We start from the raw sequence: 24,900 nt of genomic DNA, 5'->3' as shown, positions 1-24,900 counted from the left end.
GAGTGGAGTTTTCCTCTGTTTATATGAAGCCAGGATGTATCCCGAAGTATAAATCCCTGAAGAATAAATCACACACAGGACTTAAAATGCTATTTTAGTGGAGGCTTTACTGTCTTCACAATTCGTTTCCACTGAGGAAAATGGTTTCAGCTTACAGAAACTGACAGGAGGTCTGCATCACTGCTACACTGAGCCAGAGATATTGGATAAAGGAGATACCCCACCGTAGGCTTATCCAATGTTAAGAAAACGGTTACTCTTCCTGTCTCCTAAGTGGGTGTGGTTAGCTCTCCCTCCACTCTCCCTCAACCCTGTCTGTAAGCTAACTGTGATTTTGCGCCTGATTTTACCGTCTGTTTATCAAGATCACGAGATCTTGTGAGTACTTGTTTTCTGAGACAGACAGGGCTCAAACAAAGTTAATTTTCTCTTGATCTGTGCGGATGAAAAATGCACAGTCAGAATGTTGGTAAGATGTGTGGCTTGTGGAAAATGAACCCAATATTTACTTTAGTGACTTTAGGGCTAAAGAATTGACCATAAATTGTGATCATGTTCATTTTCCTCATTGACGACAATACATTCAGAGCTGCCAAGTCTCCTACGGGGGCGTGGTGCTGACGTCACTGAATCAGGAAGTGAGCTGAGTGGGGTATCTCGCTTTATCCAATATCTCTGGCTGAGCGTTAGGGTGGGCGAGTTCAACTTTCTGTCAACAACGGTAATTCACAGGTAATTTAGGATGTCCCCCTGCCACAGGAAATAAAGGATTAATCCTGGAAAGCTGTTGATATAGCATTTTTCTCCTTATGAAAGTAACACAGCGATTATTAGACCAATGAGAATTTGGTCGGACGAGACCATAGCGACCAAATAATCGACTAGACGACCAGGAGACTACAGCCCTACAAATAATAGCCTGGGCTACTAATTTAAGTTTTATGGTAAACTTTCAACGTAGCCTTACCTTGTTTTTAGGTTTGACTCCTTTGGTATAGGCAACAAAAGTACATGGTAATGTTTCAGGAAAAAGTCTGGGTTGAAATAAACGTCACATGTTGAGTGACATGTGTCACATACTTCATGTGACATACTACTCTAGATTGTTAAAATAACTCACCGTTGAGTGTTGGTTTCACACGGGATAAAAACAGCTGTCTCCTGGTTGAAAGTACTGTGTTGTTTTTTTTTGACTCGGCCGCCCTACTCTGACTTTCTTGCTCTTCGTAACACTTGCTCACAGCATCAGATAATGATACAGCCCAGTGCGTCACATACAGACGCTACAGGGTGCCTCGGTGCATTGGTAACTGATGCCCAGAGCTACTGGTTAAGTGCTGTTGTTAGGTCTTTAGGGTATACACTTCGATTTTGTTGAGAAACACTGTAAAAAGCACGTTTTTGTTGTTAACAAGGAATTTCTACAGGGCACTGAACTAAAAGGGCAACGGCCAAAGACAAAACACCATACTGTATGAAAGGACCTCGTTACTTAAAGCATTCATCATCAAATACATACATCACTGGTGTAATTTTTTTTAGGTCTGTCATTTTCTTAAAAATACCGTTTATGTAGTCACTACTTTACAATCCCTCTAATCGCTGTGATGATTTGTGATGCAGCTGCAAACAGAGATACTCTACCTGAACCTTTAAACTAGGGGATTGTTTCTACAGGTTGATTGACGTCCAGGTGCCTCCTCATGCACATTATTTATCTGCCCTTCTGGGTTTGTTTCGGTGTTTTTGAACCTATGTCTGGTCAAACGCTCCATTCTTTGACTTTTTCTTGAGATTCTGTAAGTCTGGTCCGTATGGACAAACACAAAATCCCCCCAGTGGTTATGTTTTTGTTTGGTTGAACACTTTGAATGACACCTTGTCAGTTCTCTTTATCTGCAAAATGCATGGTTGAGTGTGTTGGGGCTGTAACGCACGTCGGGAAAACACTTGTCCTTCAAAATATACAGACTGGCTTCTCCGTCTCTTGACATAGGAAAAATATGGAAAGCCTCTTCATCAGTACGTCCAGCTGGGTTACAAAAAGTCAACATTTGAAAGTTGCAATTTATCACAACATCTGCTGCTCTAGCAGATGGTTAATCGTGTTTTGCTCTTTTCCGAACCACATGTGACTTCCTACCCCCCTTCTTCCATTTTTCCCCAGGCTGTTTTGAAGACTCAAGCTGCCTGAGGAAATAATTCCCTCCAATAAGCTTTCTGAGCGGAGTATGTTTGTTTAGTTGCAGGATTAGGTCAATAACAGCGCGCTTCATCTGCATATCTTTGACCTCCAGTAGAAGTGAAGACATACATTCTAGATCAATCAGAAATCTCTCATTGCTGTTTTTTTTAGCATGGCTAGGTGTGTGGTGTCATGCAGACATATTTTAGCATGTTAACACGATGCATTCCCCAAAAGACACGGTCTGCCTTGGCCTCTTTTCTCTGCTCCCATTTTGTCATAGACAGTGTTCCCCTAATTGGGCCTCAGAGGACAATTCTCTGCCATTACATCTTTTCTATCTCACTCCAGGGCCTTTCACTGGTGTCACTGAAAGTCATAATGACCGGGACCCCAGGGACCCACCGGTGCCTAACCAAACATCACTATCGACTTAGCTTGGCATAGACAGAGAGGACAGGAGCTCAGTGTGTGTGTGCGCATGTGTTGGGGTCAGGCGTGTTTATGTATGTACTTACCTGCATTTGTTTGTGCATGAGTGTGCCTGTCACAGTGTAGACAGCACTTCATTCTTGATTGCACATCAATGACAACAACCAGAGAGAACTGGAAAGCCTCTCTCTCTCCTTCTTCCTCTCGAACTGAGAGTGTTTATTCGGAGGTGACAGTGTAATTGGCCTTTTTGCCTGGACAACAGATGAGAGCTCTTCTGCTGACACCGCTGTTGTTTAAACAGGTTATTATAACTATTGAAAGAGCAGAAAGATAAAGAATATATGAGCCTGGCGGGTCGAAAAAGATATTAGCACCAAAGTAGAATAGCACTTGCAAAACTAAACACTATTGAAAGTAATGAAAGCATGGGTACTGAAGTAGGATATTGCAGTAATTCAAATTAAAGGCTGGATTTAATGAGGGAGTGGGGATTGAAATGTAATGCCACTGAGCTGCAAATGGGCTTTGAACAGAGAGATGTGCTTGATAATTCTATTCTCCCAAAACTGTCTGCTTTTCATTGTGAAAGTTTTCTTCTGACCCCCCTTCTGGAATTTTTTTTTACCATAAGCTCTTTGCACCCATCCAGTTTCCTGCTAATGATAATGAGTCATGGAGGAGATGCCTGAATCTATTCATACTGGGCCTTATTAGCAAACCTGCCCTCCACGCAGAGCGTCGTAATTACAAATCACTGCAAATTATTCAATTAACAGTCAAGGTTTTTTGGGAGGGGTTTTTCCTCATCCGAGGCGCGGGTTGAAAGGACAGAGAGTGTCATAAACTGTACAGATTGTAAAGCTCCCTGAGGCAAATTTGTGATACTGGGCTAACATAAATAAAACTGACCTGACTTGACTTAAGCTAAAACATTCACAAGCTTTAATGGTGTAAAGCCCTCAGAGGCAAATTGTGATTTGTGATATTGGGCTTAAATTGAATTCCCACGTTGTCATCTTTTATAGTAATTTTATTTAATAAAGTCAAGAACATCAACTAATTAGAAAATTACACAAATAAGAAATTTAGCTAACAAACAGTAATGATAAATAACAAACAATAGAGTGTGCTGTGTGCAAATTTGCCAATTTAGGCTTCTTTTTTTCTTTTTGTACTGTGCCCTGAATGGTTTATGCCTTTTAATTTCTTTTACTTTAATCCAGTTCACCATACTCATTAATGCTCTTGCATGTACTGACTGTGATGATCACTCAGCGACAAACACATTATGTGAACGACATTGCCAGGATTGTAGATGGTACCCCTACCCCAGATCGAAAGTTAGCATGCAATCTTTGCTCAATTACCTTGTTCAACTACTTGTTTTATTTTGGCTTGAAATAAGTATGTTTGTTACCAATGGCGACGGCGACGAATCCCAATGGGCCAGGCACCAAGTGGGCCGGTGTGGGCCAGCTGTCAGTACTGCAATGAGCGTCCCTCCCATGTTGTTTGTTTGCTGTGAGATGTTCAGAGGGAACGTAGGTGTCAATCTTGTGTTTTGATGCTTGAAGGAGGAGATAAGAGCGTCCTCCTCCAATACCAAAGAGGCCCTCGTTTTTCTTGAAATCTGATTGGCTCAGCCACAGTCATCAGTCATTACTCATGGCAGACCAGGCTAGTTTGAGCATTAGACAGAAAACATGGATAAAGCCTATAAAAAAAGAAAGCGTGGCACGGAAAAAACTCAAATAAAAAAACTTAGAAGAAGCAGCTAAGTGTTCCAAAATAACCCACCTGTTTGGCCGCGGTGCTGGTTGACGGGCTGAGGCTGCTGGTGTTGCTAACGACGAAGATGGAGTTGGAGGCGACAGTGCTATTATAGCAGGTGTATTAACGTTAGCTAACGTTCGTGAGTGTGTAATGTGCAAGGCTGCCTTTGGCAAACTGCGTATTTCTTCTAGGTGTCCGGTTCAAAAGGCCAACTAGCCTACTAGGTATTGTAAGTCATTATAATTTAAACCTGTACTAAAAGAAAATATGTGCTTGCTTTTTTCCTGTGGAACATTACGTGGTGCTCCCAGTCCCAAGGACAGTGAAGATGAGGGACAGACTAACCCCAGTTGTGATGAGGAGGAGGAGGAGACCAGAAATATGACAGGTGCAATGTGAAGGCATAGCCTACTGTGCATTACATTTTAAAGGAGCTATATGTAAGAAATATAAAGCAAATAGTCGTAAAATCATCCTAATATGTCACAGAGACTAAGGAATAATGTTCTTATAACATACTGATCTCACCGACAACAATAGTACAGCCAGAATATTCGCATCTAAAAAAATTTTTTGCAGTCTGCAAATCGTGTTTATGTTTTGAATTTGTGTTTTGGCCTGTTGCGCCACCCACCGCCGTCTACCAGTCACGCAGTCAGTAGAGTCTCAGCATCAGTTACAGTTACAACTGAGCTACAGCAGCACGGCAAGTAGCATTAGCAGTGTCCCGGTACATAGAAGCAGAGAAGCCGGACTTGCTCGAACAGTCCGCTGGAAAACCAAAGATCAGGGATGCGGCGACGCTGCCCGTGGGCAAACAAATCAGTCTCCAGCGTGCTGCTGTCCAGCAACCTCGAATCTGTGGGGGGGGGGGGGGGACTCGCGGCAGTATTTTGAATTTGAGTGCAGTAACCGTTTTGGCCACATTCTTACATACAGCGCCTTTAACCAGAAGAAAACCTTTTTTAGTAGTATTAAGTGGGATTTTTTTGTTGTAGTAATAAGCTGACTTAAAGTTTACTATAGGGCCTGTTGCCCAATTTGTACCTCCTTAGTTCATGGCTGTGAGCCATCGATATATAAATTGGGCAGGGCAGGACAGGGCAGACAATTATATTGTGCATAAAATTAGATACATTAGGATAGAGTCATATGCTCTTATTTTAAGTTAAATAATAAGCACATAGCCATTTGTTGCCAATTCATTATTGCATTTATTTTATAGTCTGGAATTAAACAATGACCGCTGATTTTCTTATGCAGTTGATTCCGAGGACAGAGAGACTGCTGCAGGGTCCAGCACTGTTGGTCCAGATGATGACAGACAATGCATAAGCCAGCGTGTGGGCCGGTGCACCTGAATGTCCCGGGCTGAATTTGTGTCCCAGTCTGCCCCTGTTTGTTACAAAATGTAATTTGACGTACAATAACACAGTGGTTCCCAACTGGGTCCAGATTTCTCTGTGGTTGTTAGTTCAAGGTCCACACAGTTTAATATATTCAGCATCATACTTGTGTTTGTTCATGTTGTCAAGCTAGTTTGCTGCCTCTGTCAAGTAGTTGTCCGTTAGTCGCTCACTCTACAGGAGGAAACAGGAGGTGTGTTTTTTTACAAACTTGACACATTTGGGAGTCACTTGTGGCCCATTCAGAATATGACCCCAAACCATTTTTGGACCGCGACCCACCAGTTGGGAACCACTGACATAATATACACAACATGAGTGACAGTGGTTGACTACTGTACGTTTATTGAGTAGTGTTACATTAAGGGGAAACACCCCAGGTGAATGGGGTAATATTTTTAACTAAAAGATAACACCATGAAACTTCCTAACTGATAACTTACAGGAAAAATATTATTTTTCATATTACAAATTTCAGAAATGTAATGTTTAAACATGCAGTGATGCACTACCTTATGAGATATGTGCTGATTTGCATACATTTCCAGAACAAAAATCTGAACATCACATTAAGGGTTTTTACAGATGGACTTTTAGATATATTTTTTAACCACTCCATAAATCAGAAAATTCTGTCAACAGCCATGAGAAAAAAATCCATTTTTGCCATGTTTTTGGAATCTATAAATCAAGCTATGAATGATATATGAACATACCCTTTTGCAAAAACTTTGAGAATATAAATTGGATAAAACTGGTAAGCTGTGTGTATGTAAGTGCTACTGAGGTAGTTCAAATATGCAAATGAGGCATCATCCAATTTAATATGTGGTTTTTGCATAAATTTCCAAGACAGAAATCTGAACTAAAATAAACACCTAAATGTATGTTTTGGGCGTTTTATTTTCACTAGTCTAAGGGAATACTTTTTTTCTGGGTTGTCTTGTCTTACAACAACACTGACTTTTGGTTTCACTCAGCACAGGAACTGCGGTCTTCTCGATGAAGGTCTAGTTTTATTTGACCCAACCACCTCCTCTCCCTCCAGCCCTGTGCAGACTTCCTCAATCTTCATTCCATGTCAGTTGCTTTCGGCCTCAAGTAATGCCACAGATGGGTTTACATTAGAGTTAGCTGAGGACCTAGTGTATCTCATGAAGAAGCCAAAGGTTGCCTTTGACAGACTGCTTTGGTCGCAGAGGGGTGTGACAAAGCATCGGTTTTTGATGCCCTGGGAATGAGAATCAGATTTCTATAGCTCTCAACGTAAAGCGCCTGTTAGACAAAACACATAGAGTCAGAAACTTGTCTTTCTGTAAGTTTTAATTCAGCATCTGTAGGTGGACTCAAACTGCAAAGAGTCAGCCACAACACAGGAAATGTCAGACAACTGCTGAGGTCAGGGATCTTTAACTAGCATCGTATCCTGACAAGACATAAAATGCAAGATTACTTCACATTCTTTATGCTCAGCGGCACATAGTACAGAGGCTTAAAATTTCCATCACATAAGTTTTAAATAGATTTAACATAATTACTTGATTTCTTTTATATTGTTGATAACCTTTTGATTATATTAATAATTTCCATTACATGATTGATTTATGATGGTTTAGACTTAACAGATGCTCAGTTGTGACAAAAGAGAAAAACAAATCATTTGTCCTAGAATATTTTACATCATTAACACACCATTAGCAAGTTAACAACACAAACTTGATCACATTCATAAATGCAAACTGTAACATAATGTCCTCCAGTAAACTTAGTGTTCTTTGAATACAAAATGCTTTTGAGGCAGAATCCGTGTGTTCAATTTCTGTCACTTTCTGGTAGGCTAGAATACCACTGACAGCTCAACTCGGCCTACCACCTTGCCCACATTTCCTATGCATTTCAATTATCGGCCCTTCAGCTTGATATGCGGGGCATGGTTCAACACCCCCATAAGCATATTGTTTTTAGTCAGCAGTGTCTGAATTCCCCAAACACAACACTTCCACTAAAACGCCACAGTTGGACTGCTTTGATGGAGGGAAATTGTGATTCCTGTTCTGCGTCGGAGTTATTTTGGATCTGTCTTGTCTATGCTTGAGTGAAAAACCAATGTAATGTTATAATTCGTAGCAGTGCAGCATCTAATTGCCTCTAACAAGCCCTCATATAGTAAACATCCCCAAAGCAAAAAATATTCTGATTACTTTGTGCTCTACAGCCTGAGATGATGTATACTTTAGGTATTTAATAGGTCACACGTTCTCACTATAGAGCCAGTTGTTTCATTGTTCCATCAATCCAATGACTCAACAAAGAACGAAAGAAAGAAAGAACCATGTCTGGTGACAGCATCATATGTCGCTATGCCATACATCTGGTTCAAATGCATGATAGGAGACGGAAAATGCAGATGTATAAATGGGTCTTATATAACCATAGCATGTATTGTTTCACCTTAACCTGATTTCTCCCAGTACTGGGCTTTCTTGTGTACAAGTAAACACGGTCCCTGCAGGTATTTGGTCTTGCCTATGTTCGCATGATTGTTCTCACCTGGTTAATGACGCACACAAAATGAGTAAACACCAATCTTACTGAAGCAGTAAACCATCTGAAGTTCAGGTCACAGTGCTCCAAACTTACTTGGAGCACAGCAGGGATTAGTTTGAATATCAAATCTGCTGCTTATATAATCAACTAATATTCAGCCATAATGAAGCAAGTTTAGATTTACCGTAAATTTGCCCGTGATTGAGTGTGTACATAGTTTAGAATTAGTCATAGAAACATATTACTCCTGTATTCCAATGTAATGAGATGGCATTTTTCATAAATCGTGCGTTATTGCTGTGGACTGATGCTAGTGAGGGACTTCCAAAGGGCTCTAGTCATTGATTGTTGGTCAGTAGAATAAATAGCTGTATTTTAGATGGATCAATAAGCATTAATGTTATTTACTTTGCCCATTTGGCTTTAATGGACCCCCTCCTCCCTCCTCCTCCCTCCTCCTCCCTCCTCTCTCCTCCTTCCCTCCACCATCTCCAGCTTGAGCTGACCTGCAGGCATACTCATTCCCTCTCCCCCTCCTTCCCTCATTCTTGCCTCTTCTTTCATTCCTCTCCAACCGCCCTCACCCTCCATCCATTGACTGGACTTTGGAGAATGGATGAAGGAATATCCAATGTTCAAAGACATTCTTTGTCCGAGTGTGTTAGGATCTTCCTGAAGGGAAAATAGTCTACCTATATGTGAGATGGGAGGAAGACAGACAGACAGGCCTAGTCTCTAGTATTTGACACAATGATAGGATTCTTATTTCTTTAATCAAAATAAACTGTTCGTAACTATTGCATGTCCTGGTATTATACATACCTCAATACTCTTTCTGTTTCTTCCAAAACACTGATATGGAGTTATTTTGTAAATTTTCTACAAATCATGCAATAATTTCCTTTTATGCAAAATGCAATTAATCACATGTTACACTACAATTGCCATTTGGGCCTCTGGGTGCTATTTGGCATCTGATTTCATCAGGGTACAAATTACAGCAGTGAAAGTCAATCCCAACGAAAACATGTCCTCAAGGGCATTATGGCTTTTCTATGATGGATGCCAACACGTGCCGAAAAATTAATTTATTAAATGTCCGACCACAGAGGAAAATACTCTGTTCCCCTTCTACACACGGACACTCTTATCACATCATGGTCCAGGTGAACCCACATACGAATGTGTTGTGAGGATATCAAAGAAGTGCAACAGTGAAACTGTGGAAGATCTTTGTAAGTGCATGGATTGCACTGACCGGGATGATTTCAGGACGGTTACCAACAGTCTGGATGAGTTCAGCATGATTTGGACACATCTGACCAGTCAGATTTAGGTGTTTGGCTGTAACTGCCTGTTATAAAGTAGAAAGTGAGACTTGTTCTGCATTAGGTTGCATCAGCAGAATGTAATATGGTTTACTTCACTGTGATTTCAAGTAATGCACTGAGGCAAATTTAATTATTTTAGTGTTTTTCCTACCAAACAAGAGAACACCACCAATGCAAATGTGACCCAATACACAGTGTGTATTTCAACCAGAAGAGATTTATTTAATTAAAAAGAGGCTTAAAGTTAAATTAGTTTATTTTACATTGAGAACAATAGAAAAGTTGAATAAAACTGAAAAGTTTTTAGTGACAAGATTCCATTGTGACGTCATTATATTGAGAGGGTAGTGATTCTGTGAGCTGCACAGGAGTGTCCCCCGATGCACTCTAGACACTGTGGTGGTGGTGAGGGGATGAAGAGCTAAAGATCTAGATGGATGTGTTGTGGAGCTGGACTTCTGATGAACTCAGTGGAGGGACCCATGGGCGGTTGTGATAGAGACTGGAGGTGAACAGGGGAGGAGGATCACATCGATCTGACAGTGAAACTATAGCTGACAGCAGCAGAGAAAGGAACAGGTTTAAAATGTGACCATAACAGGTTGATTGGCTCGCAGAGGTTGTGAGGGGGCACAGAGGGTGCGTTCAGACCTAGAGTTGTCTTGCTTTGGTCCACATCAGGGACAAATTTTGTAACAAAGTTGCGTAATTGCCTAGAGTTGGTTCGTGTTCTCATGGCAGCATTTACAAGTGGACCAGATCAAATGCCTGCACAAGAAAGCTGCTCTTGATCGGTCGGAATTTAAATGCGGGAAAAATCCCGGAAGTAAAGAAAACACTGTAGAAGAGTGCACATGCAAGATAAATGTGACATTTTCTAATGTCACAATGGAGGGACAACTACATGGGTCATTGTGTACTATATTTCTTGCATATTCACTTTAAGCAAACCAAACAGTTTGAAAACGAGGCGCGGCTCCAACTACAAAACAATGTTTTGATGCATTGGATGTGCTGAATGTGCATATTAAGGCAGTAACCGGACCAAGATCATCTCTCCAAGAAGGTCTCGGCCCGGTTGTTTTGGTGCACACCTGAGTGCGATTGCTGTGTTCACATCTGCCCAAACGAGTCACAGTTAAGGGGCAAACGAACTTGAGTTTGATTGAATCGAACCAAACAGGGCAGGTGTGAAAGAGGCAATGCCCTCAGTCAGCTGATTGGAAACAGGAAAAGGGACAGATAGACAGACAAACAGAGAACATAAAGTGAGTAGGCATGAAGACAATCTCTGTGATTGATTTTTCGCTGAGCTTCATGCCATAGTTTCAAAGTTATCTCTGAGAGTTGTCGGAGTTATTCACAATGTTCATTAAAAATGTGTAAATTTATGTTGTTTTTTTTAAGTTTAGAATACTGCAACCTTGGTGATAAAACCTCTGCCAAGCACTTTGTAAGACAGTCAATTCAACCAGTCTGTACACCAGTTCCTGTAAATGAAAAGAGTTTAATGTCCTGGCTAGGAGGCACTCCTGATCCTGATTGTGCTGACGTCCGTCCACTGACAAACCCGTGGGGAGGGGTGATGGGTGAGAGGGAATTTTGTACTGAAAGCTAGGAAATTCACACTTTCTTTACTTACCTGGCATCAGGAGTAGACTGACACCCTACATAAGGCAGGCTTGTCTGTCAGCATCATGGCAGGTCTTGACAGGGGTTCATCTCTTTGTTCCCAAGAGTGTGCAGCTTGTTAAGGCCTTTGCACACTGAGTCCGTTTTTTTTTTTTTTTTTTGGATTTATTTAATCTGTCATCCGAAAAAAAAAAACCAAAGCTACGCACAGACTCCTTACACACTGATTCCGATGCGTTTTATTGTTCTATTCGTTGTGAAAATTCTCCATACGTGACAAAAAATGAAAAGACACATTTCCTCCTTTGCCTCTCTCCACTGGAGTTACCTATCTGGCTGTCATCACTCCCTGCCTGTCTTTCATTTGGCACTGTAGATGCATGAAGGGGCGGAGCTGTCATCCTTCGCTGTCCTCCACATTCTGTGTGCGGTCCACATCCTCCTCCTCTTCATCATCATCCACCTGAATATTACTGTCTGAGTTATGAAATGATTCTGTGCGCCCTTTCCTCTGTCTTGTCGCTGCTGTGTCCCAATGCCACATTTCTTCTCTGATTCTTGGTCAAACGTCTCTAAAGGCTCTGACGGTTGCGAAAAATGCAGAAAATCAAACCTGTTCTGTAAATTTTAATGGTTCAAAAGTTTTGGACTCAGTGTGCAAACATGATTGGCACATCAAGAAGTTGTATTTATTTTTCAGACGTGCAACAATTTCGGATGAAAGAACCAGCTCATTGGCCTAGCGGTAGAGTGTCCGCCCTGAGACTGGGTGGTGGGTTCAATCCCCGGCCAGGTCATACCAAAGACTATAAAAATGGGACCCATTGCCTCCCTGCTTGGCACTCAGCATCAGCGGTTGGAATTGGGGAGTTAGATCACCACATGATTCCCGAGCGCGGCACCGCTGCTGCTCACCGCTCCCTCAGGGGATGGGTCAAATGCGGAGAACAAATTTCACAACTCAGGTGTGTGACAATCAGTGGGAATTTAACTTTAGTGTTGTTGGACATTCTGCAGTTGGTTAATTGGCAATGATACATGCAAGAAAACCAAAACATAGCCCTCTGATCTGATTAAAATTATCTGTTAAAACAATACAACATAACACAATGCATTCAGTACAAACAATGATGAGAAGAAAAAGGAATTTTCCTTTTGATAAAATGTATTCACACAGGCCCAAATACACAAACAGGATGTCAGAGCGATGGGGCTGCTTCACAGGATGGCGCCCCGAGCAGCTGGGGGTTCGGTCTTGCCAGGGACTTGAACCAATGACCCTCCAGTTCCCAAATCAAGTCCCCGCAGACTGAGCTACTGACGTGCCAACACATAAAACACAGCAATCAATAACAAAAGCTACGCACTGTAAGATGCACGGTACAATAAACCCACTGAAATAGTTGTCCTCTTGACACACACATCCTCCTAAATCAAAAAATGAAAAGCTTCATTCTCTGTTACATTTAGCTGCACTAGTAAAAGCCAGTGCATTAATAGCACTGTATGAAAAGACCCTGACAGAAACAGATGTGATAATCAGTGACTTGTGTGTGGATCCCTGTGCATGTGGGAATGTGATGGATGAAGAATAGATGACACAAACATTGTGCTTCCATTGTGTTGCAGGTTACCCACGATACGACATTGTTGGAGACCACAGTAAAGGAGAATATCACCTCTTGATCCAGAGAACCGAGATTCAAGATGACGCTTTCTTTGAGTGCCAGGCCATCCAGGCGGCGATCAGATCCCGACCCGCCCGCCTCACTGTACTGGGTATGTCTCCACTCCTTACTCCACTGATATGGAAACATATGGCTTGTACGAAACCATGAATTGGAAGACAATTAGATACATGTCGGAGAGCTGAAGGTAAATATAGAAGTAATGTTATTATAGATCTGGCAGATAAATTGTTGAGATGTGCTTAAATCAGAGGCTAATCATGTAATGTCAGAGTCCCTGTGGATCGGTTTTCCATCAGCTTGTCATTTGGTCCCAAATCGATCCGAGTTCTTTGATTCACAAAAAAAGGCTTTGCATCTAAGAACAGCAGCCCGCAGGCAAGCAAGGACTACACTGATTACCATTATCGATTCAGCCCTGCCTTATTTAAAGCATGATATATTCCAAAGGTATCAGTTCATTATCCAAGCACCACGTCTCAAAACTCTCTCATTAGTTGCAGTTTTACCCACTAATCTTACGCTGGTTACTTAATGGGGAGAGTAGTGGAAGACAAGGGGAGGAGTTTAGATGTTTGGCAATTGGGATCCATTAAAATGATTAATTATAGATAAGAGGGGTACCATTTGTTTAGATTTTTTTTCCATCCGACTAGAAGGTGACAAATCATTCAGACATTAGCCTGACATTTAATCCCAGTCAAATGCGGCTGCCTGCTTTGGGAAATAAAACTGCACATGAAGCTACTGGCATTGTTCCAACAATGAGGCAACACACTTAATAGATTAAGTGAAATGTGTTGTATTATACCCGAGAAGATGTGGAATCAATGTGACTGTGTTTTTGAATCTGTAATGGGGGAAAATGCTCCACAATTTAATTCAATCAAGAACAATTATGCACATTAGACACAACAAAAACTCTGATGAAGAGCCTCATACCAGCCACATTCGCATTCCTAAATGCTTATTCAATCCTTTCTCAGTTGTCCATGTAGCACTGTGTGCGGCGCAGTGTCAATAGTGTGACAGACAGACGAGACATGCTCATTTGACGGTGAGCAAACTATCATGTTTTGCAGACAAACAGAAAACGAGCACAGACAGCTGTTGTCGACTTGTATGCTTGATTTGCTGTCATGCAAACAGAGTTGGCACAGTTTTGGCACATTCTGGAGCTTTGACTGAGTTTGAAACAAAGACCTTTATTATTATTTATACCTGTGCTCTCCATGCTGTGACACGTCAAAAATGTCCTTTGTTGTATGAGGTAGAAATCAAAGTCAGGCAGCAAATAGTTTCTGCAGCAGCACTGAATGTAGAGACATTTAACTTTACTGTATAAAATTGTGTTTTAGGGTTTCAGGTGATTTTTGTTCACTGATGTGCTCAGTGTGAAGTAGAGGTTTTAACTTTCTGTTTGCTCTTTCCCTGAAATGCTTTTTTTTCTCCTCCTTTTTTCATTTAAGATTTGTAGTTAATGTTGTGGTTTCATGTCAAGGTCCACACAGTTTAATACATTCAGCATCATACTTGCGTTTGGCCATGTCTTCAAGTCTCTCTGAAGTAGCTGTGTGTGAGTCATTCATTCTACAAAGGGAAATGGCACTTCAAAGTAAAAGCTCTGTGCTGGAAATTCAGTGTACTTAAAAAAAAAAAAAAAAAAAAAAAAAGTAATTGTTTTGTACGAACATGACACATTTTCAGGTCACTTCAGGTCCATTCAGAATGGACCCATGACCCACGACCACTGATCCAGACTGCAACAGTATTTTTGTCAAAGAAAGGCCTTTTACCCCTGCCACTGATAAAGCTGCATGCTCTGGGGCTGATAGTGAAGCTAACACAGAAGTGCCTAGAGCTGCAATTCCTCTGATGGCCACTTGAAGCTGGCTCCAAAAGTGAGTCAATCCCCACTGACCCCCATACTGAAATGCCCAACTTCACAGCAGAAATAAACAGTCTGGTGCAAAAAACATTTAGGTCTCTACAGTTAATTTCAACATTCATGACAACTCAACCATTTACATTTTATTAAGGCTTAAAGTTACTCATAATTAAGAGTATGGCCACTTTGAGTAACAAGCTGTCTGCGAGGCGTCGGTGCAGTCTATGATTCAGATCCACCCCCTGCTCCTCCACAACACCGCCCTCTCATCCAGATATGAGGCCTCAGAACGGGAGTCCATAAACCCATAGGTGACGTCAGAGTAGCGACGTCAGTTATTAAACCTCTGTGCCGGTGATGGCCACGTAGTTTTGTAAAATTATGGGCATGGCCACTTTGACTGACAGTCTGTCTTCAAGGCATCACCACAGTCTAAGGGTCAGATCCACCCCTCACTCCTCTACAACTCCACCCTCTCATCCAGATATGAGGCCTCAGAACGGAAGTCCATAAACCAGTTGGTAAAGCCTTTAAGATTATGCCCCGGGCCAGCAATAGCCATAGCCGAAGGCATTATGTTTTTCAGTTGTCTATACGTCCGTCCGTCCATCCATCCATCCGTTTGTTCATCACTTTGTCCCATTCTCATGAACACCTTAAGAGAATTTCTCCAAATTTGGCACAAACGTCCCACTGGACCCAATAATGAACTGAATAGATTTTGGTGGTCAAAGGTCAAGGTGACTGTGACCCTGCATCCATCTCAATCTCGTAAACATGATATCTCATGAATGCCTTGACAAAACAAACAAACAAACCCCCCAAAAAAACATCACTTTGACTCAATAATGAACTGATTAGATTTTGGTGGTCAAAGGTCAAGGTCAGCGTGACCTCACAAAACATGCTTTTGGCCATTACTCAAGAATTCTTAGGCTAATTATGGCAAAACATCACACCGTTGTCCAATGCAATAAAATGATGAAGTGGTGATATTTTATATCCAAAAGGTCAAAGGTGAACTTCATTTTGACATCATAATGTTCAGCAAAAACACTTTTCTGGCCATTATGCAATGTCATACCTCAGGAACAGACTGTTTATATGCCAGGGGAAAAAATGTGTGAAGCATCCATCTTTTCACAGATATGGATGCTCCACTCTTGTCCAAATGATCACTTCTGGATCCAAAAATCTTAGATGGCGATGACCAAAATGCCAGACTGATTGCTTCTAAACAGGAGTCCAAAAACCAGTGGGTGATGTCATGGTGACTATGTACATTGTTTTTATACAGTCTATGACCCTGACAGAATATAACATATCTGAGTATCTCCTTTTAAAATGACTTGCTTGACACTATTTTTGAAATTTTGTAATATGACAGTATCAAAATAAGAAGTCCTTCAAATTAAACATCAGTTTATGTCATCTGTATCTGCCCTTTAGAACGACATCGAAGTGTCTTCTGATCTCAAATCACAGTTGGAAAAATAAAACTTTTATGATATGACAGTGCTGAAGGTCAATGGTTGGTTGGCTCTAGGAAGAAACGTGACTTGTTAAGAAAAATATCGTGGCTTGTGTTAAAATTACTTCTTTGTTAATGCTTTGGGACTTTTGTTGTTATGGTGACAGCAATAAACGTAATTACACTCAGGTAACCATGGTGGTAATTGTGAAAAGAACCCAACCTTAAATGTTGAAATGCTTCTCCAATGTTTTGTTCACCTGGACCTTTGTTCAGTGTTTCAATAATAATGTCATCTGACTTCTTCCTTTCCTGTTTTAGAACTTTGTTAGAAAAGTGTTGATTCAACTTTATGATCACTTTGTAGGATGTAGTTTGTGCTGCTATTGAACTGTAGTGTAGTGTACACAGAGAAGTGTATCTGTTACTCAGTGGTGGTTAGCACTGTCACCTCACAGCAAGAGGGTTTCTAGTTCGATCCCGGGTGTGGGAGCCCCTCTGTGTGGAGTTTGCATGTTCTTCCCGTGTCAGCGTGGGTTTTCTCCAGGTACTCCAGCTTCCTCCCACAGTCCAAAGACATGCAGGTTAATTGATGACTCTAAATTGTCGGTAGGTGTGAATTTGAGTGTGAATGGTTGTTTGTCTCTACATGTCAGCCCTGTGATAGTCTGGCGACCTGTCCAGGGTGTACCCCACCTCTTGCCCAATGTGAGCTGGGATAGGCTCCAGCCCTGCCAAAACTGTACTTCTAATAGTACTACTGCCTGAGGCAGTTCAATATTCATAGACAGCAAAGGCAAAGAACTCCCTCCCTTCAGTCTGACTCTTTTGCAGTCAATGAGTAATATCCACAACTCCACATAGAGCAAGGGAGAATTAACATGGGCTCTGAGCCTTGGTGACTCGCCGCTGGGATGAGAATGACCCATGAGCACGGACCTGTGACCATTGACCCTTGTTTTAGTCTGGCAGGGTAATCTATGTGGCCTCCAAGAGAATGCGGCCTATTGAATAAGGCATGAGACCGAGCTGATCCACTGCACTGGGGAGAACCCTAAAGCTAATTAGATTCTCAGAAAGCTTTCCTGTCTGTATATAAAGATACACACACACTCTCTCTCTCACACACACACACACACACACACACACACACAAATATCATTATTAGAATCAAAATACGTTTTAATGTGTACGTTAGGGAATTAACAGAAAAGTCGATTTGTCGACGTGTCGGCGTGTCGACGTCAGTGGCACAAGTCGACACCCCCCGGGAGGAGTCAACAAGTCATGTGTTTTTTCCCTCTCTCTCTCTCTGCGTATGCTTGTGTACGGAATGCAATAACTGCCTCTGATTGGCTTACGCTGATACTTTATCCTTGAAGTGAACATACTCGGGCGTACTAAGCGGAGCAGACTCCGCGAGGAATGTTCGCAGTCATTCGGGAGCGCACTTCCGCGTTGTAGTTTCCTGTAAAAATGTCCGTGAAAAATCCCTGCAATGTGAAAAATACATGCTGAGCAGTCACTGGTGCGCGGAGCGGAGTCCGTGCGGTCGTAAAATCTGAGCTTTGCGTGCACAGGGCTTGCGGATGTCCGCTTTGAGTCCGCGTGGACCTCCGCAGAGTCCGTTCTGCGTACGTTCCACCCGAGTATGTTCGGGCCTTGACAGACACACATCACATGTGTGGAGATACTTCACTTTCCTCCGCCGTGTCAATGTGACGACATCATCAAATGACTTGTCGACTCGACTTCAACTTTATTGACAGATAAGTCGACCTGAAAAAAATAAAAGTCGTTAATGCCCTAGTGTACGTGTATATATATATACACCACCTGACATGCTCCACCCACTCAAACACCATTGCAGACCAAGTCACAGTCACACAAACACAGGATCTCTGGGAGTGTCCAGCGGTGTCTGGCACCAGTGCGTTGGCGGCAGATCCATTTAGTCTAGTTGGTTGTTTAGAGGCACGTACCACAGATGCTCATTCAGATTGGGATCTGGGGAATTTAGAGGCCAGGTTGACACTTTGAGGTCTCTGTCACGTTCCTTGGGTCATTCCTGAGCGATGTCTGCACTGTGGCATGGTGCATTATCCTGCTGGGGGGCCACTGCCATTGGGGAGTACTGTTGCCATGAGAGGGCGTACTTGGTCTGCAACAGTGTTTGAGTGGGTGGAACATGACAGGTGGTATCCACATGAATGCCAGAACCAAACTCAAACAATGAATTTCTTAATGCAATTCATTGCTGAATTTCCATAGTAAATTGCAATTATTCATATTTTAATCACATGTTTAAAATTCCATTAGTTTGCATTTCAAAATAGTTTGGAAGGTAAAGCAGGTTGTATCAGAGTGCCTTGGGAATCAGCTACGTGCAAAGAAATGTTCTTTATGATCTTGACTTGATTTATTTCTTTCAAATCAGTGCTGCACTGCTAGTGTGAAGAGTGTGATCTTGTAACCATGACTTAGAGGTAGGAGACAACTTCAAAGTGCTTATTCTGTGAAATATAGTGGTTTTCTTTTTCTGTTTTTTTTTTCCTTTAGAAAGGATTACACTGTTCCACACTGAGAAATATGCAGGAGTGCAAGTACAAAATGTGCAGAACATTTTAATAAAGAGCGTAACAAACAAAAATACCCCAGCTGTATTAACTTTGAGTTCAGTTGGAAACTGAGGAACCTGAGGTTAAACAAAAAAAACAAAACTGATAAATCAGGCATCAGCTGGCTCCAAGCAGCTATCTAAAATAAATAAATAAGTATATCGCTCTCCTGAAATCACAGTGACAGTAGGGCATATGACTGATCACAACATGCCAACCTGAGGACGTCCCTTAGACTCAAGTTGTCCACAATTTTGTCTGGTTTAGGAAGTGCTTTAGCAAGCGCTGTAGTTAACTTCATTAATTAAGTTTCATCCACAGGTCTGTGGAGTTTCACACACTCCAAAACAGTGTTTTGCTGGCTTTGGCGATGCGGTTGCTGCTGATTTCAGTCTGATTAGCTGCACCTGTATTCTGAGCTTGTATGTGGTAGCTCAAACTCAAAGGACTTTGGTGATTCTGTTTGACACAAGGTGCATATTACTTTAGACTTGTCAACTAAGCCATCTGGGAGCTTTTAAAAATGAAATGAGCCATTCAAAAGTGCAGTGGTGTCATTATTTTCCATCGCTGTGGCAGCAGGAAGCTGCTGTGGTGGCTAAGGGTGCATCAAAGGGACAAAATAGCAGCATACAATTAATGCAGTTAATAAAAATAAAAAACAAAACATGTTATGTTCGGACCTAAATCGCATAGCGACTAGCGCATAAGCACTGACAACCCTAATATATAAATATGTTGAGGGTACGGACTATTTCACGGTGTTGTATCTGTTTGTTGGGGCTGGGACTATTTCATGGTGTTGTACTTGTTGAGGGCAGGGACTGTTTTATGTTGTGGTGTTGCACCTGTACATTGGGGCTGGGACTATTTCATGGTGTTGTGCCTGTATGTTGGGGCTGGGACTATCTCATGTTGATGTATCTGTATGTTGGGGCCGGGACTAATTCATGGTGTTGTACCTGTCTGTCAGGGCGGGGACTATTTCATGGTGTTGTACCTGTATGTTGGGGCTGGGACTATCTCATGTTGATGTATCTGTATGTTGGGACTGGGACTATTTCAATCAATCAATCAATCAAACTTTATTTATATAGCGCCTTTCATACATCAAAAATGCAACCCCAAAGCGCTTTACAAACTAAAAACATACAAAAAAAAAAAAAAAAAAAAATACTACAAATATTGAAAACCCGCCCCTCCCACCCCCACATAACAGAACAGGGGAGGATAGGAACGGGAGAACTGTGGGTCGCCACATGAGCAGCGCCCTGTTTACTTAGATGAAAAAAGGAGAACAAGAGGGAGGAAGAGGGAGAAAAAAAAAAGCAACTCCCAAACTAGGCTCCTGTAGGGGGGCACAGTGTGGGAATAGGAAAAAAAAACACCTCAGCACATAAGCAACGTAATAAGACATTACAACAAAACTCGAAGACTTGCACATATGGGAGGGGGGGAGGGTGTTGGGGAGGGGAGGTGTCGCAGCACAGACACTGGGGGGCGCGCACGCAGCCACATTTGGGCGCATCGCATCACCCTCCCATGCTACATTGCGACGAAGGGAGGGAGGGGGCCAAGAAAGCGTTGAGTTGGAGGGGGTGTGCGTGTTATATGTGTCTTCATGTGTGTGTATGTGTAAGTCCATGTACTTCATCTCCACTCAGTCCCAACCTATTGTCTCTGCCGTTCACAGGTGTTGTGCCTGTATGTTGGGGTTGGGACTATTTCATGTTGATGTCTCTGTATGTTTGGACTGGGACTATTTCATGGTGTTGCGCCTGTATGTTGGGGCCGGGACTATTTCTATTTTCTTTAGTGTAGCAGCGCAGAGACTAGCTAGCTACTTAGAAAGGAATAGCTTAATAGATACCATGGTGCAGAAGGCAGGAATACCAGGTTTTTCAGGGTGTTTAGAGCATACTAGCATGATCTGGCACCAGATTCAGGCAGCGAAGATTAACAAAAGGGACCTACATGTAATATTTTTAGATCTTGCAAATACGTTTGGTTCAGTACCGCACAGCCTCATTTGGAGTGCGTTTGACTACTTCAGAGTGCCACAGGTAGTTGTTAACTTAGTGAAAGCATATTTTCAGGATATTAGGTTGTGTCTAAGTACAGCAGGTTTCACAACAGGTTGGCAGAGGCTAGAAATAGGCATCATGGCAGGGTGTACAGTTTCTCCATTAGCATTTACTATGGCAATGGAAGTAATCATCAGGGCTTCTAAGTGGGTGGTAGGTGGGGAGAGACGGCAGAATGGGTTGCATCTTCCACCAGTTAGGGCTTACATGGATGACATGACACTGGTGACCACAACAATGCCATGTACAAAGAGGCTACTAGAGAAGGTAAATAAGAACCTCAAGTGGGCCAGCATGAAAATCAAGCCTAGTAAATCTAGAAGCATCTCGATATGTAGAGGGAAGTTAAGTGATAGGAAGTTTGTCATAGATGATGAGGACATCCCAACAATTAGGGAAAAGTCAGTAAAGAGCTTAGGTAGGTGCTACAATGTAGAGTTGAATGATAAGGAACAGGTGGTGAAATTTAGAAAAGATGTGGCTGAAGGATTGGATAGAATAGATAAATCAGAACTTCCAGGAAAGTTGAAGTTGTGGTGTTTGCAATTTGGGCTATATCCTAGGTTAATGTGGCCACTGTCAATTTATGAAATTCCAATATCTGTTGTGGAGAGAATTGAAAGGTCGGTTAGCTCCTACATTAGGAAGTGGTTGGGCGCTCCTAGGTGCCTAAGTAGTGTTGCATTGTATGGAAAAGGGATACTTCAGCTGCCAGTATCTAGTTTAACAGAGGAATTTAAATGTACCAAGGTCAGGACAGAGCTCTTGTTATCTGGGAGTAAGGATGTGGTAGTTAGGAGTGTGGTTCCAAATCCAACCAAGGGGAGGAAGTGGAACCCAAGATCGGCAGTTCAGGAGGCAGAGACAGCTCTTAGGCTTGCAGAGATTGTAGGTAATGTTCAGTTTGGCTGGGGAGGCCTGGGGCTTGGCTCAGGTAAACCGGTATGGAATACAGCAGGCCTCAAAGATAAAAGAAAGCTGGTTGTAGAACAGATACGCAGACAGGAAGAGATAGTAAGGGGTGCAAAGGTAGTGGCCCAGGCTAAACAGGGACAGTGGTTGAATTGGGAAAGTGTAGAGAAGAGGAAGCTTAGTTGGAGGGACCTGTGGAGTATGGAGGAGAATCGTATTAGATTCCTTGTAGGGGCTACATACGATGTCTTACCAACCCCCCAGAACCTAAAACTGTGGGTAAATGAGGACCCATCATGCCCATTGTGTTCACGTACCGCAACTTTAAAGCATATTTTGTCAGGCTGTAAAGTTAGGCTGATATACATGGCGACATAATCAGGTGTTGAAATGTTTAGCTGCAGGCATTGAAGGGAAACGAAGACAGGTGAATTCAGAAGGTGTTAAGGATAGGAGCTTAGTAATTCAGTTTGTCCATGAGGGAGAGAAATACAGAAGGGATAAGTTAGTGAGGAGGCAAGGGTGTGGCCGCCTAGAAGGTGCTTGTGAAATGCAAGTAGATTTAGGGGGAAAGCTTGTTGTTCCTCAGGAAATAGTCTGTACCAGGCAGAGGCCTGACTTAGTGTTGTGGTCAGTGAGTCAACAGATAGTTTATTTCATTGAGCTGACAGTTCCTTGGGAAGACTCAGTGGAAGAAGCCTATGAAAGAAAAAAGCTTAGATATGCAGACTTAGGAGCAGAAGCTGAGCAGCGAGGATGGAAGACTAGGATTTGTCCAGTGGAAGTGGGGTGTAGGGGATTCATAGCAAGATCAACTGTCTCACTCCTGGGGGAACTCGGAGTGCGGGGACAGAGTTTGAGGAAGACAGTGAGGGAAATGTCAGATGAAGCAATTAAATGCAGCCAGTTTATCTATTACAGAAGAAATAATGTCAGCTGGGGGCCAGCAGGGGGAACTACTAAGCAGGGCACATAACTCCTTGAGATCAGGTGGAGAGATCCACTTCCTGTCAGGAGAAATCCAGGAAGAGGAAGTATTTAAGTGTGGGAGTGGCCTATTGGAATCCATTTTGTTTGAGGCCATGCGGCAAGGTGAGTGTGCTTGCTGATCCTGTAAGTCCAGTTAGCTCCTTTAACTTTAGCTTATATTGTAGTTATGCTATGTAGTGTGTGAAATAGAGTATGGTGAATGTGACAGGAAAGCTAGTATCAGCATTGCTTCTGCCTGGAGCTCGCATGTATGGAGCCTGGGTTTGGTTGAAGATGGCAGTGCTGTTTGGGCTGAGAAAGCCATGTGTAAGTAAGGAGGAAATCCAGGAAGAGGAAGGTTATTTAAGTGTGGGAGTGGCCTATTTGAATCCATTTTGTTTGAGACCATGCTGCAAAGTGAGTGTGTTTGCTGATCCTGTGAGTTCATTTATCTCCTTTAACTTTAGCTTATATTGTAATTATGCTATGTAGCGTGTGAAATAGAGTATGGTGAATGTGTTAGTAAAGGTAGTATCAGCATTGCTTCTGCCTGGAGCTCGCATAAACGGAGCCTGGGTTTGGTTGAAGGTGGCAGTGCTGTTTGGGCTGAGGTCACTGTCCAGCCTCCTGGAGGTGTCATTGTTGTGAGGGCTCGTCTTGGGGAGGTAGACTGTACAGCCTAACCCGGCGGGGGAGTGTGATAGCCTAACAAGGCTTCCTTCCCTGGGTCTACCTCCTCTGTGGTAGTATAGGTTAGGTAAAGGAGGTTGTTCGGTTAGTGTGGGGAGCAGTGAGACCTGGCATTAGGGGAGTGTCTCTGGGACGCCAGAAATCACTGTCTAGCCTCCCGGAGGTGTCATGGGACCAACTAGACGAAACACCGGTGAAAGGAGGTTCCCACCCGATGACCCCAAAGACATGTTAGTTATCACTGCTCACTGGTCTGTATAGTTAAGCCTTGCCATAATAGCTTATCGTAGGGCTTAGGAGGTTATTTACTGAGTGCTGATCCTTTTTTTTTTTTTTTTTTTTTTTTAGAGCACAAACTTCTTGTGTTTATTTGAATTCATGGTGTTGTACCTGTACAGTGGGGCTGGGACTATTTCATGTTGGTGTCTCTGTATGTTGGGGCTGGGACTATCTCATGTTGATGTATCTGTATGTTGGGGCTGAGACTATCTCATGTTGATGTCTCTGTATGTTTGGGCTGGGGCTATTTCATGGTGTTGCGCCTGTATGTTGGGGCTGGGACTATTTCATGGTGTTGTACCTGTATGTTAGGGCTCGGACTATTTCATGTTGATGTACTTGTATGTTAGGGCAGGGACTATTTCATGTTGATGTATCTGTATATTGCGGTGGGACTATTTCATGTTGGTGTCTCTGTATGTTGGGGCTGGGACTAACTCATGTTGATGTATCTGTATGTTGGGGCTGGGACTATTTCATGGTGTTGCGCCTGTATGTTGGGACTGAGACTATTTCATGGTGTTGCGCCTGTATGTTGGGGTTGGGACTATTTCATGTTGATGTCTCTGTATGTTTGAGCTGGGACTATTTCATGGTGTTGCGCCTGTATGTTGGGGCTGGGACTATTTCATGGCGTTGTGCCTGTATGTTGGGACTGGGACTATTTCATGTTGGTGTCTCTGTATGTTGGGGCTGGGGCTATTTCATGGTGTTGCGCCTGTATGTTGGGGTTGGGACTATTTCATGTTGATGTCTCTGTATGTTTGAGCTGGGACTATTTCATGGTGTTGCGCCTGTATGTTGGGACTGGGACTATTTCATGGCGTTGTGCCTGTATGTTGGGACTGGGACTATTTCATGTTGGTGTCTCTGTATGTTGGGGCTGGGGCTATTTCATGGTGTTGTGCCTGTATGTTGGGGCTGGGACTATTTCATGTTGGTGTCTCTGTATGTTTGGGCTGGGGCTATTTCATGGTGTTGTGCCTGTCTGT

The 24,900-nt window shown here is 42.6% G+C and overlaps 1 protein-coding gene across 1 annotated transcript in view; it reads left to right on the top strand.

The window, feature by feature from the left end:
- The window catches only part of kirrel3a (kirre like nephrin family adhesion molecule 3a), a 309,684-nt gene that overhangs the window by 159,187 nt on the left and 125,597 nt on the right, over positions 1-24,900 (top strand). Inside the window, exon 3 of the mRNA XM_033645731.2 lies at positions 12,939-13,088. Coding sequence (XP_033501622.1) covers positions 12,939-13,088 — 150 coding nt within the window. The remainder of the gene's footprint in view (positions 1-12,938; positions 13,089-24,900) is intronic.

This window comes from Epinephelus lanceolatus, chromosome 11, assembly GCF_041903045.1.
Source record: "Epinephelus lanceolatus isolate andai-2023 chromosome 11, ASM4190304v1, whole genome shotgun sequence".
Taxonomy (NCBI): domain Eukaryota; kingdom Metazoa; phylum Chordata; class Actinopteri; order Perciformes; family Serranidae; genus Epinephelus; species Epinephelus lanceolatus.
This window is presented reverse-complemented; position numbering and strand designations above follow the sequence as displayed.